At 49.0% G+C, this 14,302-nt stretch overlaps 2 protein-coding genes and 1 long non-coding RNA gene across 3 annotated transcripts; all 3 read left to right on the top strand.

Moving 5' to 3' along the window:
- Positions 1-3,084: 3,084 nt before the first annotated feature.
- Positions 3,085-3,723, top strand: LOC120645596 (putative cyclin-dependent kinase F-2). The gene has a single exon (XM_039922379.1). The coding sequence runs from the start codon at positions 3,085-3,087 to the stop codon at positions 3,721-3,723; it is 639 nt and encodes a 212-aa protein (XP_039778313.1).
- Positions 3,724-11,602: 7,879 nt separating this feature from the next.
- LOC120645595 lies at positions 11,603-12,552 on the top strand. Its single transcript, XM_039922378.1, has 3 exons — positions 11,603-11,806; positions 11,881-12,054; positions 12,133-12,552. The coding sequence occupies exons 1-3, from the start codon at positions 11,603-11,605 to the stop codon at positions 12,550-12,552; spliced, it is 798 nt and encodes a 265-aa protein (XP_039778312.1).
- A 57-nt stretch (positions 12,553-12,609) lies between these two features.
- On the top strand, positions 12,610-13,165 carry LOC120644332. Its single transcript, XR_005663632.1, has 2 exons — positions 12,610-12,811; positions 12,882-13,165. It is a non-coding gene; the product is annotated as an uncharacterized LOC120644332 (long non-coding RNA).
- Positions 13,166-14,302: the final 1,137 nt, after the last annotated feature.

Raw genomic sequence — 14,302 nt, 5'->3', positions numbered from 1 at the left:
TAGCAAGAAAGCAAAATCATCAGCGGAAACTACTAAAGCATTGAGGGCACATTGAACACGACTTTCTCTGTTGACATAATATCCACCTCTTAAGGCTCATGCATGCATGTGAGGGCTAATAAGTGTTACGTATTATTTGGATATAGGGAAATCAGTCTCATCATACTGCACTTTCTGTTTCAAGGATTTTAGTAACAAACAATCACAATGAATTTTAGCCATGACCAAAGTTCCTCTAACTGACTGAGCAGTGCATCTTATTTCCTCACTTGGAGACTATATATCTAGTTACGCTATCCGAATGTACTTGTGTGTGATAGTTTTAACTTAACTTGGATCAGATGATGTAGCTGCTGCTATATAGAAGAGAGCTCCCCACATGATGGTTTTACATTATCTTGCACAATGTATAGTAGAATTTTTGGATTTGTATGCAAAGTTACTAAAAAATGATAATCAGAATCATTTAATGACTAATCTGATCCTACATCTGATTCACGTTGCTTTACTCACCTCAGCAAACAATGCGCCGGGGACGAGACGGGCCCGGGGACGCCGCTGCCGGGGCGGGGAGCCGGCGTCGGGAGTCGCGAGCCGGGCCGCGGGCGCAGCCTCCGGGGGCGGGGAGCTGGCGCGGGCGGCGCCCGAGGTGCGGAGGCGGCGCCGGGGGCCGCAAGACGGCGTCGGGGGCGGGATACAGCCGGCAGCGCGCCGGGACGAGCCGGGCCTCGGGGACGCCGCTGCCGGGGCGGTGAGCCGGCGTCCGGTGCCGGCCGGGCGTCGGCGTCGAGAGCTCTGGGGCGTCGTCGTTGGGCGCAGCATCGTCGTTGGGCGCGGCCTCCGGGGCGGGGGCAGGGGCGCGGCGCGGGTGCGGCGGCGGGGGCGGGGGCGCGGCGCGGCGCGGGCGGCGGCGGCCGTCCGTGTGTGAGCGCGTGTGCGTGCGTCTGGTCTGTTGTGTGTGTGTGAGCGTGTGCGGGCGCCGCGACTAAGTGTCGCAGACTTTGCCGAGTGCCCCGATCTGGCACTCGGCAAAGTGGCCTTTCTGAATTTATTTTCAGAAATTTGTTTGAATACAATTTAAATTTTCACAAATTTCTTCAAATCATGGAAAATTTCATTGCCCATTTCACACAACAATTCTTACTCATGCTTTACCGAAACTTTTTCCCATTATTTCAATCACTATTATTAGCTATATTTCAATTTATATGAACTAATTCTTTACATCACAAAAAAAAATAAAAATTACAAAACAAATTTGAAAAATAACCGAAATTTAACATTAACCAATTTATGCAGTCTACTGCATATACAAAAAAATTAGCATGCTACAGCAAAAAGAATGTCATTATTTCATGCACTTTTAGTTCAAATTCAATTTAAATACTCTAGTTCGGAGAAAAAAAATAAAAATTGTCAAATGAATTCAAAAAATCTCCAAAATTTAACATTACACAATTCTTCATATCTTATGACTACAAAAAAAATGCAAGTAAAACTCCAACTCGAACATCACTCTGACTCAAAATCTCAAAGAATCCTTCTGAGTTCTCTGAAACTTCTTCGGAGATGCCTCGTTTGATAAACTATATACAAGACAACTTTTCCAAAACCATTTCAAATTTTTAGCATAGACTCCCTGTATGAAGCCATGATGTCATGACAAATTTCAAGAATTTCTGATTACATTTGAATTTTATAAATTAAAAACCAATTTGTCCATAGCACACTTTGTCCCATTTCAGGATCAAGATGTTCAACTTTCCCATTCATTTGTTTGAAAATGTCTCAAATTAGACTAAATAACATAAAAATCATTTTTCCATTCATTATAGTTCATTTATACTATATTTTGCAGTTCAAAATTGTATTATCCCCAAAATATCCTTTTAATGAAATAAATTAACTAAATATAGTAAACATAACAAAAAATGTACCAAATTCTAATATGCAGTGTTTTGTATAGTATAGTAGCTAAGGAAAAAGTTTGGACTGTGTTGGGGAAAAAATTTTGTTGTTTCGCCGAGAGCTGAAGAGGACACTCGGCAAAGAGTCTGAATGCTGAGTGCCATTATAATTACACTCGTCATTAATAAATCTTTGCCGAGTGCCCCAACCTGGCACTCGGCAAATGATCACGGTTACGTTCGTGGCAATGGGTAACGGCCGCGTGACGTGATAGTCTTTGCCGAGTGCCAGCTGCGTGGCACTCGGCAAAGAGGTGTTTGCCGAGTGTCCCCTTGCGGGCACTCGGCAAACAATAACGGTCGTGACAGGCAACAGGCGCGGCGAGCGTATGCAGCGTATACGTGAGGCTGTGTGCCGAGTGCTGCCCGCGTGGTACTCGGCAAAGGCAGGTTTGCCGAGTGTCTGTAAACAGGCACTCGGCAAAGCAAATCTTTGCCGAGTGTCGTTTTGTTGCCGAGTATCTTTCGGTAGGCACTCGGCAAATTGCAACTTTGCAGAGTGCTCGATATATTGCTCTCGGCAACACCTTCAGCACTCGGCAAATGTCGGTTTTCCGGTAGTGACGATGTGCCGAGCAAGCCGACGGAGGAGATGAGGAGCAGAGCCAGATGGTGCCGGCCACCAGCGCCGCCACGGCCACCCAAAGCCGCGCCGGCGGAGCGACGCCTCGCCGCCGGGGCCCTGCGCGGTTCACTGTAACCAACCGAGATCAGCGGCAGAAACCAAACCGCCGGAACAAAAAATCGGAGGGAAAAATCGCCCGGGCCTGGAGGGATCGCCGCCGGAAGCGGGCGGCGGGCTCACCTGCGCATTGGGATCGCGCGGAGTTAGGGTTTGTGCGCTCGGACACCGGAGAGTGGAGTGGGCCGGTCCTTTTGATAGATCCAATCCAATGTTAAAAACAAATCCAATCCAAGTCGGACCAGCCCGTTGCCAGTCGGACCGAACTGGAGTTCCTATAGATCCAATCCAACCAATAAAACGCCCTCCCTCCCTCCCCCGACTCGCCTCCCCCTTCCCCGCGCTCGCCTTGAGACTTCTGCTCTCGCCTCAACTCTCGCCTCCAGCCACCTCCGCCTGCTTCGCCGCTCGGCCGCCCGCAAGTTCCGTTCCCCCATGTCGGCGTGCGTGTCCTCCTTCACGGAGGGCGAGCTCCTCGTCTCACGCCAGCGCCACCGACTCCGCGCGCGCCCGGCCCCGCCTGAAGACGCAAGCAGCGTGCCCTCCACTGCAACTGCGAGGAACGATCAACGGGGGCGCATTTGTAGATTGGACGCGTTCAAGAGGCTGAAGCAGATCGGTGAGGGGGCGTTCGGAACCGTCTCGAAGGCACGCGACCGTTGCACCGGTGAGGTGGTCGCCATCAAGTCCGCGCGCGACGGCAGCAGCGAGGCGGCGGCGGCGCTGCTGCGGGAGGCCGCACTGCTCGCAGCTTGCGCCGGCAATCCTGCGGTAGTGGCGCTTCGGAAGGTGGCCCGGTCGAAGTCGGGCGGCCTGCACCTGGTGATGGAGTACGTCGGCCCGAGCCTGCACGACATCATCAGCGCGCGCCGCCGCCATGACCTCCGGTTCACCGAGTCGGAGGCGCGCCGCGTGATGGCGCAGCTGCTGGTCGGCGTGGGGTCGATGCACGCCCACGGCATCGTCCACCGCGACCTCAAGCCCGGCAACGTGCTCGTCAGGGAGCACGACCGCCGGCTCAAGATCTGCGACCTCGGCCTCGCCAGGTCCGCCGCCGCTGGACGCACAGCTTGAGGGCACGCTCGATTACATCGCGCCGGAAGCGCTCCTGTGCCAAAAGGACTGCGCCGGGCCCGTCGACATCTGGGCTTTCGGCTGCATCATGGCGGAACTCGTCAACGGGGAGAAGCTGTTCCAGGAGGACGACGAGTACACGCAGCTGGTCAGCATCGTGGACCTCCTTGGGATCCCTGAACAAGTGTCGCTGATCCCATTGGGTGTGTCGGCGCCGAAACCGAGCAAGCTGCGGGAGAAGGTGCCCGCGAGGAGCGGCTGTCGCCGGCGGGTTTTGACGTCCTGCGTGGCCTACTGGAATACGACCCCAAGGACAGGCTCACCACCGTGGCGGCGCTGCAGATGCCATGGTTTGAAGGAAGGAAGACTGACGACTGACAGTGCACCAGCGACAACGGCAGGGGCTGTTAGCAAAGCTGCAGTGTTACTATGTTAGCCTGATGATTTAGTTTAGATTATTTCTTACTCCGTGTCATCCGACAGTTTCCCCCGTAAATGATGCAGCGAGTACTGAGTACAACATAGGATTCGTTACTGCAGATTTGTATATGAATTCTTTTTTGCATCATGATACTGCAAAAGTGTAATCAGAATCTCCAAAATGTATTTATGGGAGTTGCTGGACCTGTCACTACCGGAAAACCCAAATTTGCCGAGTGTCTTGGCCTTTGCCGAGTACCAGAACACAGACACTCGGCAAAGATGTGGTTTGCCGAGTGCCAGGACACGAGCACTCGGCAAACATCTGCCACACGGCATGCCCGAGCTTTGCCGAGTGCCGGCTGTCGGCAACGAATGGCACTCGGCAAACTTTCACCTTTGCTGAGTGCTGGCCGGGCGGCACTCGGCAAATCCGGCGCACGTGCCCAGCACGCGCGCCCGCCGTGCGCCGCCCGTTAGGGGGGGCTGATGGCGTCAAGTCTTTGCTGAGTGCCATCACCTGGCACTCGGCAAAGCGGATATTTTGCCGAGTGCCTCGAGCCTGGCTCTCGGCAAATTTTCTTTTGCCGAGTGCTGGAGCTTAGGTACTCGGCAAAATTGGGTAAAAAAAATTTTTTTGACCTTCAAAATTTTTTGGTCTCTCGTTAAATTTAATAATTTAATCCCTAGTAACATAAAAAACTTTTATTAATTGGTTTACTATTTTCTGTTAATTTTTTGTTTGCGGGGAATAATCGTTCGAAGTTAATATTAAATTAGAAGTGGGTCAAAATTTCGAAATCAATGAATGGAAATTTGATATTTATGTATTAGAATCAAAACTGATGTCGTATGCGCGAAAGAACTTAAAAGTTGAAGCATCTTTATCAGGAAACTTGATCACAAGCGTGTGCACGGCCGTTCGGAAAAAACCAAAAATAGCATGCAATGTCTGAAAATCATGGGAATTGTGCAAAACTCTTGGTTTCATGCGAGGATAGAGTGGAAACAAATTGACAGTATTTCGGACACGTGACAATGTACGCCGCTCACAAGTCGGAGAATCTCCGAAGAAGTTTCGGAGAGATGTTTAGTATCCGGTTGGATTTGTGGTTGAAATGAAAGTCGCATATGATTTTCAATGCGAAACTTTTTATATAGAGAAATAACAACAAAACATGTGTCTTGTGAAAATTTGGTTAATTTTTTAATTTGTTATCTATATATTAAATTATTTTTGGCACATATTGAAAATCATTATATTTAGTTTTAAGTTGATCTTTAAACGCATGAAATAATAGGGTTTTTTGCATGAAATCATGAACCATAATTTGTTGTTTTATTTTGGCAAATTATTTAGTTGGTAGTCACTAAAGTTTTTATACATACCTCATCAAAACGAATTTGTTGATATAAATTCAATTTGACTTTAGAAACACATGAAATAATAGGTTTTCTTGCATAAAATCATGAAACTTGAAATTAAAATTATGTTAATTTGAGTTTGGAATAGTTATGCATGAAATAATATGTTTTTTACATTATGTTAATTTCAGTATCATTGCTTTTGGAACTCAGTTAAAATAAATAGTTGCCGAGTGCCACCTGGTCCGGCACTCGGCAAAGAAATGAATCAAATTTTTTATAAAACCATTTGCCAAGTGCGGCGATCTGGCACTCGGCATAGGCATAGTTTGCCGAGTGCCGCCGATCTGGCACTCGGCATAGCCATAGTTTGCCGAGTGCCGGATCCAGGCACACGGCAAATAACGGGGATAACCCCCCCCCCCCCCCGGCGTCCGACCCTTAACTCATTTCTTCATCCACGCGCCCCCGCTCACGCCCCCGACCCGCCGCGCCGCCCCGGCCACGCCCTGACGCCACCGCCGTCGCCTCCACGCTGCCGGGCCACCGCCGTCCCGCGCGCCGCCCCGGGCCCCTCGCTGCCCGCGGCCGGGCCTCCCACCGCCGACGCCCCGCTCACCGCCCGCGGCCCCGTGCCGCCGCCGGCCGCGGCCGTGCCCCGCGCCGCCCGCTCGCCACGCGCCCGCGGCCCCGTGCCCAGCGCCATGGCCGGCCGCGGCCGTGCCGCCGCCGCCCGGGCCCCGCGCGCCACCCGCAGCCGTCGCCGGCTTCGCCCCGGGCCCCGCGCCTCCCCACCGCCGCACGCGGCCGACGCTGCCGCCGCCCCGAGCCCAGCGGCGCCCCACCGCCGCCTCGGCTCCGCCCCGTCGCCCCCACCCCACGCCAAGGTAATTAATTTGTGTTTTTTGTTAATTTATTTAGTTTATTTGGTTTATAGTTTATTAGTTTAATTAGTTTATTTAGAATATTATTTATATGTTTAGTTAGTTTCTAAATATTTAGTTAGTTTTGAAGTCTGATTTAAATATTTATTTAGTTTTAAATTCTGATGTAGTATATTTTTTATGTTTTTTAGTTTATTTAGGAAATTATATTCGTAGATCGCGTAAACTAGTTAGGCGTCTCCCGTTCGGAAGAGATACGAGTGGAGATATGCAGTTTTTTCTGCATATCTTTAATCGTATCTGTTTCGAATTGTCCACGCTTCTTTGGACAGCCCCAGGATGCATAGATGGGGTCAGGTTCTATGGTCGGCACCGATCCGAGTCAGAGTTTCGGCATCACCTCCCTGTTGTTCTCGGGATACACAATCTCCCTTTCGGGACGTGTATCTAGAGAACAGCGGGGAGGTGCTGCTGAAATTCTGTCTCGGATAGGATTGGATCATGGAAGCTGACCGCATCTACGCATGGTCGGGTGGGATTATGACCTATCCTTACCTACTAGACTAAGCCGAATTTTGATAGTAGTCGCTGATATCTTGGAAGATGGATAACCGTGAGTGGCTGTACACCGGCCGGGTAACTCGAGCTAGCATGACCAATGAATGGATTGAGAAGACTAACCAGTTCTTGGAAGGGGCATGGGCGCAAGCTGAAGGGTCGAGATTCATGTGGTGTCCCTGCAAGAGTTGTGGAAACCAGAAACTAAAGACAAAGAAGGTCATGGGCGAACATCTTGTCAATTATGGATTTACGCCAGACTATACCCGGTGGATCTTTCACGGTGAAGCCCATCGTATGAGGGACGAGGTCGTGCGGCAACGCATCGATGAATGTGATGCTGCTGGTGGGATTGGGGACATGTTACACGACTATGAGGAGGCACATTTCGGTGAAGGACCGCAGGAGGAGGAGCCAGAGGCAAGCACAAAGTCGTTTTACGAGATGTTGGAGGCGGCACAGAAACCTCTTCACGGCCAAACAAAGGTTTCTCAGCTGGACGGCATTGGACGCCTTATGGCCTTAAAGTCCCAGTTTGGCCTGAGCCGAGACGCCTTTGATAGTATGTTGACCGTTTTTGGGAGCATTCTTCTGGAAGAGCACATTCTGCCCAAGACAATGTATCAGGCGACGAAAATCCTTAGTGCACTGAAGATGCCATATGAGCAGATACATTCTTGTCCTAATGGGTGCATTTTATTTAGGAAAGAGCACGAGGCTGAAACTTACTGTCCAAAATGCAAAGCCTCAAGATTCCTGGAGGTGGATGCAGGTGACGGTCAGCCTAAGAGGCCGCTCACGATTCCTGTGAAAATCGTACGTTACCTTCCGTTCATTCAAAGGATCCAAAGACTCTATATGACCGAGGAAACCGCGAAACAGATGACATGGCACAAAAAAGGTGTTCGATACAACCCAGATAAGATGGTGCATCCCTCCGACGGTGAGTCATGGACTCATTTTGATGAGATTCATCATGAGAAAGCTAAAGAAGCTTGTAATGTACGTGTTGCGCTAGCAACCGATGGGTTCAATCCTTATGGTATGATGGCCGCATCGTACTCGTGTTGGCCCGTGTTCGTTATTCCCTTGAATCTCCCCCCCGGTGTTCTCTTTCAACGACAAACCATATTTGTGTCGTTGATTATTCCTGAGCACCCAGGGAATAAAATGAGTGTTTACATGGAGCCTCTAATCGATGAGTTGATCAAAGCATGGGAGGAGGGGGTGTGGACGTACGACCGAGCGACAAAGACAAACTTCAGAATGTATGTGTGGTACCACTACTCTCTGCATGACCTCCCAGCGTATGGCATTTTCTGCGGGTGGTGTACTCATGGAAAGTTTCCATGCCCAAAATGCAAGGCAACTCTGTAGTTCATTTGGTTGAGAAAGGGGGGCAAGTATTTGTCGTTTGACAAACATCGACAATTCCTTCCTGCTGACCATCCATTTAGAAGAGACATTAAGAACTTCACGAAAGGTGTCGTAGTTATAGAATCTGCACCGCAGATGCTGACGGGTGCCGTGCTTCATGCTCAGATAGATGCTCTCCAGGTCAATGATGCAGGTGGTTTTGTGGGATATGGCGAAGAACATTCTTGGACTCAGGTCTCTGGCTTGTGGAGGCTTCCCTATATTAATGATCTCCTCCTTCCACACAATATTGATGCCATGCACACTAAAAAGAATTTGGGCGAGGCTCTTTTTGGAACTGTCATGGACATTCCTGATAAGACGAAGGACAACGTCAAGGCTCGAGTGGATCTGGCAACCTTGTGCGATAGACCAAGATATGAAATGAAGACTCCGAGACCAGGGAGACAATGGAGGAAGACTCCGGCGGATTTCGTCCTAACGAGGCCCCAAAAAAAGGAAGCACTAGAGTGGATCCAAAAGTTACAATTTCCAGATGGGTATGCAGCGAATCTGAGGAGGGGAGTTAATTTGGCTACGATGCGAATCAATGGGCTGAAGAGTCATGACTACCACATATGGATTGAGCGGCTTCTTCCTGTGATGGTTCGAGGCTATCTCCCTGATAATATATGGCGAGTGTTGGCAGAGTTGAGCAATTTCTTCCGCCAGCTGTGTGCTAAGGAGTTATCTTGGGTCATTATTTCGGACATGGAAAAAGTGGCCCATGTGTTGCTATGTAAGCTGGAGAAGATCTTTCCACCCGCCTTCTTCAATCCGATGCAGCATTTGCTTCTACATCTTCCGTATGAGGCACGGATGGGGGGGCCTGTGTAGTACCGTTGGTGCTATCCAATTGAGAGATGTCAGAAGGTCCTTCGAACGAAATGCAAAAATAAATGTAAAATTGAAGTTTCTATTGCCGAGTCATATATTTTGGAGGAGGTGTCAAACTTCACAACCACATACTATGGTGACAATCTTCCCAGCGTGCATAATCCACCCCCTCGTTACAATGCTGGCGATAATGAATCGAGTCTCAGCATCTTCCGAGGACAACTTGGAAGTGCAAGTGATGCGAGGTACAAGACCTTGAACCATGAAGAGTGGCACCGTATCATGCTATACGTGTTGACCAACCTTTCCGAGGTGGAGCCGTATATTGTGTAAGTACTCAACATTGTGCCCAATTCACGAGTTTCCGTTTCACAAGTTTCCACTTCTTAGCATCCAACCCCCTTTGTCATTTTTGATATAGGGAATTTCAATGACTATTTTGGCGTCGCTCAGGGGCTCCAACCCCGATGGAAATGGAGAGTCTTCTTAAAAATGGCGCGGGAAATTCACATCCCGATTTCATTTATTGGTTTCAACAGAAGGTAGTCTTGAATTCATAGTTCTATTCCATTTCGTTGTCCTCGAACTATATGACAAACTATCCTGCATACGCTTGCAGGGCCAAACTGATTCGTCCATGAGTGCCGAGTTGAGACAGGTTGCCGATGGTTTTAGCTATAGGGCCAAATCGTTTAACGTTTATGACGTGAACGGATATCGCTTCCACACAATGACATACGAGCAGAGTCGACCCAATCGAAGAACCACTAATACCGGCGTTTTTACGCCAGGTCAAGACGGAGTCGAGTATTACGGAAGAGTTGAAAAAATATACGAACTCAAGTTTCATGGTTCTGTACCGCTCACTCCAGTCATTTTCAAATGCCATTGGTTTGATCCAACATTAACAAGACATACCCCTAGTGTTGGCCTAGTCGAAATTCGACAGGATTCAACGTTACAAGGCGAAGATGTGTACATTGTGGCTCAACAAGCCAAACAAGTTTATTATCTCTCATACCCGTGCCAAACCGACCACCGTCTTTGGGGTTGGGATGTTGTGTATAAAGTATCGCCACACGGCAAACTACCTCTCCAAACAACGAAGATTACAACAATGATAGAGAGTTTTTTCAAGAAGAGTTGCTACAAGGGAGTTTCGAGATAGACTTATCCGATGAGATTGGAATGGAAGTCGACAATGAAAGGGAAGTTGACGAGGAAGGTGGAGATGAGGTTCAAAATATTCAGGACTTACAATTACTAGAGCGACTACGTTTAGGCAGAGACAGTGAAGACGACATTCCTCCTTCGGATTCTACTGGTTATGTTGACATACCTGATAGTGATGATGAGGATTACGATCCAGCTAATCCCGATTATGATGACTACTTCTAAAACATGTAGGACTCGCATTATTTAATATATATTATGTTAATTTCTAGTTATATTTTCTTTATTTTCATTTATTTGCAAGTATTGTTTATCCTGACTAATTAGTTCACTCCTTTTGATTTCAGGTAACTAAACAAATATGCCAGGCGGTCACAAGATGACTTGGCTGAGCTCCTTGTACAGAGGCAGTGGTGGAGGAGGCGGTAGTGGGTCCGACGCACCCGAGGGGTCCGGGAGCCGTAGTGTTCGCAAAGGTGGTGGAGGAGGGGGAGCGAAAGGGAGACGGAGAGGGAGTGGTGGAGGAGGAGGTAGTGGGAGTGGTGGAGGAGGTAAGGTGAGGAGGGGGAGGGGGGAGAGGACCCCTTCTCCTGTAGAGGCCGAGGAGGAGGAGGAGGAGGAGGAGGAGGAGGAGGAGGAGAGGGTGGAGGACCAGGGGAGCGAGGAGGAGGAGCACGTGGAGGGGGGCGAGGAGGAGGATGAGGAGGAGGCCGAGGAGGGGGCGGCAGGAGATGAGCGGGTGGTGTGGTTGCGTGGACCGTCGCAACTCCCGCGACGTCCGATACCTCTAGCGAGACGCCCGATGATTCGGCCACTAGAGCCGAAGTAAGTATGTTAGTACTTATTTATTATGCATTACATATATTTAAAATTGCAATACTAACTAAAATTTTACCTTAAACACTCTTGCAGGGGGTGGTTTTTTGTGCAGCCTGGTGAGCACAAACGGAAGCCCAATGGTATCTTGGGTCTTTTGTGCCAGCTGCACTTCCCCGGGCTCGTGATGCATGCCGGGGTGCCGGAGCCGGCATACACGTGGGACCACTACATGGCCTGCCCGGACGCTACTGATCGCGAAGGAAGGAACTTCAACACCAAAGCGAGGCGGGTGGTCGGGGAGTTTTGGGTAAGTCATCCTCGCACTAAAATGGTTGAAATATCGCATTCTGTTTCAATTTTTGGAATAATGATTGCACTACAATGGTTGAAATACCGCGTGGGTATATATGCAGGATTTCTACAGGTGCGGGGAAGGCTATGAGGCCCGGGCGAACGAGCTGGCTCACCAGGCTTGCTACAAGCTGGTGAAGGACATGCACTACGAGGCGCGTGTCCAGGCCGTCGTTGTGTACTACGCCGAGTTCGAGAAGAGGAGTGTCAAGAAACCAGCCGCAAGGGACATCTGCCTCATGCGAGACCAGTACTTAAGGGTAAATAAATGCCATCTCTATTCATTTATCTTGTATTTGATAATACAATATGTCATGCACTTCATTACGTTTAGGTGCCTCCGAACTGGTGCGCAAACAAGGCCGAGTGCTGGTCTATGATGGTGGACAAGTGGATCAGCGAGGATTGGGCCCGCCAGCACGCCTTATGCTGGGAGCGCCGCTTGATGATGCCGGGTCCGGCACATCATCAAGGGAGCCTTAGCCTCGGCGAGTACAAGAATACTTGGGTAAGTTCACTATGATCTTCATTCTTTCTAAAGCTATATTTTTAATTCTTACTAATCATCTTGTTGACTTCTTGGCAGTCGGAGTCTCATCCAGGCCAGTCTTGCAACAACTTCACGGCGTACGCCATGTCTCACATGGGCAGGGCGACGTCGGACGTGGCCTACAACCCGGCGGCTCCACCAGAGGCCTACACAAACCCAAGCATCCACGTGCGCATCAATGCGTACACGGAGGTGGGAAGGGCGCTCCACGGGGAGACTTGGGATCCGACCACTGCGCCACTCTCCGGAGAAGCCATCATGAGGGCGGGACAAGGGAAGAAGCACGGGCGGTACTTGATCGCCAACAGCTTGGTCAACACGGCGAGTACGCCCAGTCTCTCGCAGCTTAGGGCAAGTACCACCGACTCGACCCCGCCCATTCGCCCACGGCTTGAGACTTTAGTGGCCAGCGTGCACCAGAGACAGGTTAGTTTAGATTTAGTTGTCGTTCTATGATTAAAATGAAACTTTGCTTCGTATTTTAACATGGATGTTTAAATCTTGTAGGCCGAGATGGAGGCAAAGTTTGAGGAGGAGAGGAGGTGCCGACTGGAGATCGAGGCCAAGCTGGAGCAGGAGCGGAAGCTGAGGGAGGAGCAATCGGTTATGTTGCAAAGCATGGTCACCTGGATGCAAGGACTTGGCGCGTCGATGAACTATGCGATGCCGCCTCCTCCCTTCGCCTTACTTTCCTGCAGGACCTTCTGACACTCCAGTGAGTATGCTTTGTTTGTAGATATTATTATATTTTTGTTATGCTTCAATTTATATGTTCCTATTTGCAGAATCAGTCGTGGAACGCATCGAACGACCCTCCTCCGGACCAGAACTCGCCGGCCGCCCAGTGGCCAACTTGGCCCCACAGACCTGAGCAGTGAGTGCCTTGTAGTACTAGTGTATTGGACTTATTATACGTATCGGACTATATTCTGTTTTATGGACTAGTGTTATGTATCGGACTTGTGACATATGTGGACTATATTCTATGTGATGAACTTGTGTTATGTATCGGACTCGTGTTATGTATTGGACTTGTGATATATGTGATGGACTGTGTTATTTGTATCGATGCCATTCTCGTCATTGTCAATCATATGTGATGGACTATAACTGCCTGTAATGACCTCTGCAATCACATATATTTCTGTTGTATTTGTATGGAAAAACAGAGAAAAACGAAACAAAAAAAAAGAAAAATTCACCACTTTGCCGAGTGTTTAAGCCAAAACACTCGGCAAAGGAGCTTGCAAAGGTCAGCAGCGCAGTCACTTTGTCGAGTGCTAAAGTACTGGCACTCGGCAAAGATTTGAACGTTTGCCGAGTGCCACTGCCTTGACACTCGGCAAACCAGACACGTGGAGGTACCCTGGCGCGGGGACTTTGCCGAGTGTCCCAGTCGGACACTCGGCAAAGTTTGAAACTTTGCCGAGTGTCTGCCGTTAGACACTCGGCAAACCGCGGGACCAGGGTGGAGCCACGTGGCTTCTTTGCCGAGTATCAGGGCACTCGGCAAAACCTTTGCCGAGTGCCCGTATTCTGACACTCGGCAAAGTAAACTTTGTCGTGGGAACCTTTGCCGAGTGTCGTTTGCCGAGTGTTACACTCGGCAAAGACTTTGCCGAGTGTAATATATCCTTTGCCGAGTGTATCTGACACTCGGCAAAGTTTGGAAGTCCGGTAGTGTGTATGATCTGTGTAAGTTCAAATTGTTTATATATTTACCAATAATTACTAGTATAAAATTACGTTTAAGAAATATTTTATTCCAGCTGCTAGCACCTATGTTACACGGATACTAGTACGGGTATGTATCGGATACGCGGATACGCACTTTCCCAAAAAACACTGATACGGAGATACGGCTAGGATAATTAATAAGTACACATAAATATTACATAGATATTCAGCAAGTGAGATTTTACTCTTGAGTAACTTCCCCTATACTCAGATGTGCAATACTTGTATGTCCATATAACATTACCTCTATAACTAGCCTTCTCTAAAAGCACAACTGATTCCACAAGGGGTTCTTCAGTTGCTGCTCATCTAGTTCTACAGTTCTATTACAGCAAGTTCGTCATTTTGTATCATCTCTTACTACCAAAATAACATTTGGGTGGGCTGATTACTGCTTTGGGCTGTATCCCATATGGCCCAAAAATATCGGATACGCGTATCCAAGCAAATACGTATCTGTTTTTTCAGG

Source organism: Panicum virgatum, chromosome 8K, assembly GCF_016808335.1.
Source record: "Panicum virgatum strain AP13 chromosome 8K, P.virgatum_v5, whole genome shotgun sequence".
NCBI classification, from domain to species: Eukaryota; Viridiplantae; Streptophyta; class Magnoliopsida; order Poales; family Poaceae; genus Panicum; species Panicum virgatum.
The sequence above is the reverse complement of the archived record's forward strand: the minus strand, read 5'-3'. Positions and strand labels throughout refer to the sequence as shown.

What these genes read in the sequence shown, in the direction of transcription:
- LOC120645595 (XM_039922378.1), top strand. Translation starts at nt 11,603, where the DNA reads ATGCAGGATTTCTACAGGTGCGGGGAAGGCTATGAGGCCCGGGCGAAC. An exon ending in TGCGAGACCAGTACTTAAGG is followed by an intron (nt 11,807 to 11,880) that starts GTAAATAAATGC and finishes CATTACGTTTAG; the next exon opens with GTGCCTCCGAACTGGTGCGC. An exon ending in GCGAGTACAAGAATACTTGG is followed by an intron (nt 12,055 to 12,132) that starts GTAAGTTCACTA and finishes ACTTCTTGGCAG; the next exon opens with TCGGAGTCTCATCCAGGCCA.
- LOC120645596 (XM_039922379.1), top strand. Translation starts at nt 3,085, where the DNA reads ATGTCGGCGTGCGTGTCCTCCTTCACGGAGGGCGAGCTCCTCGTCTCA.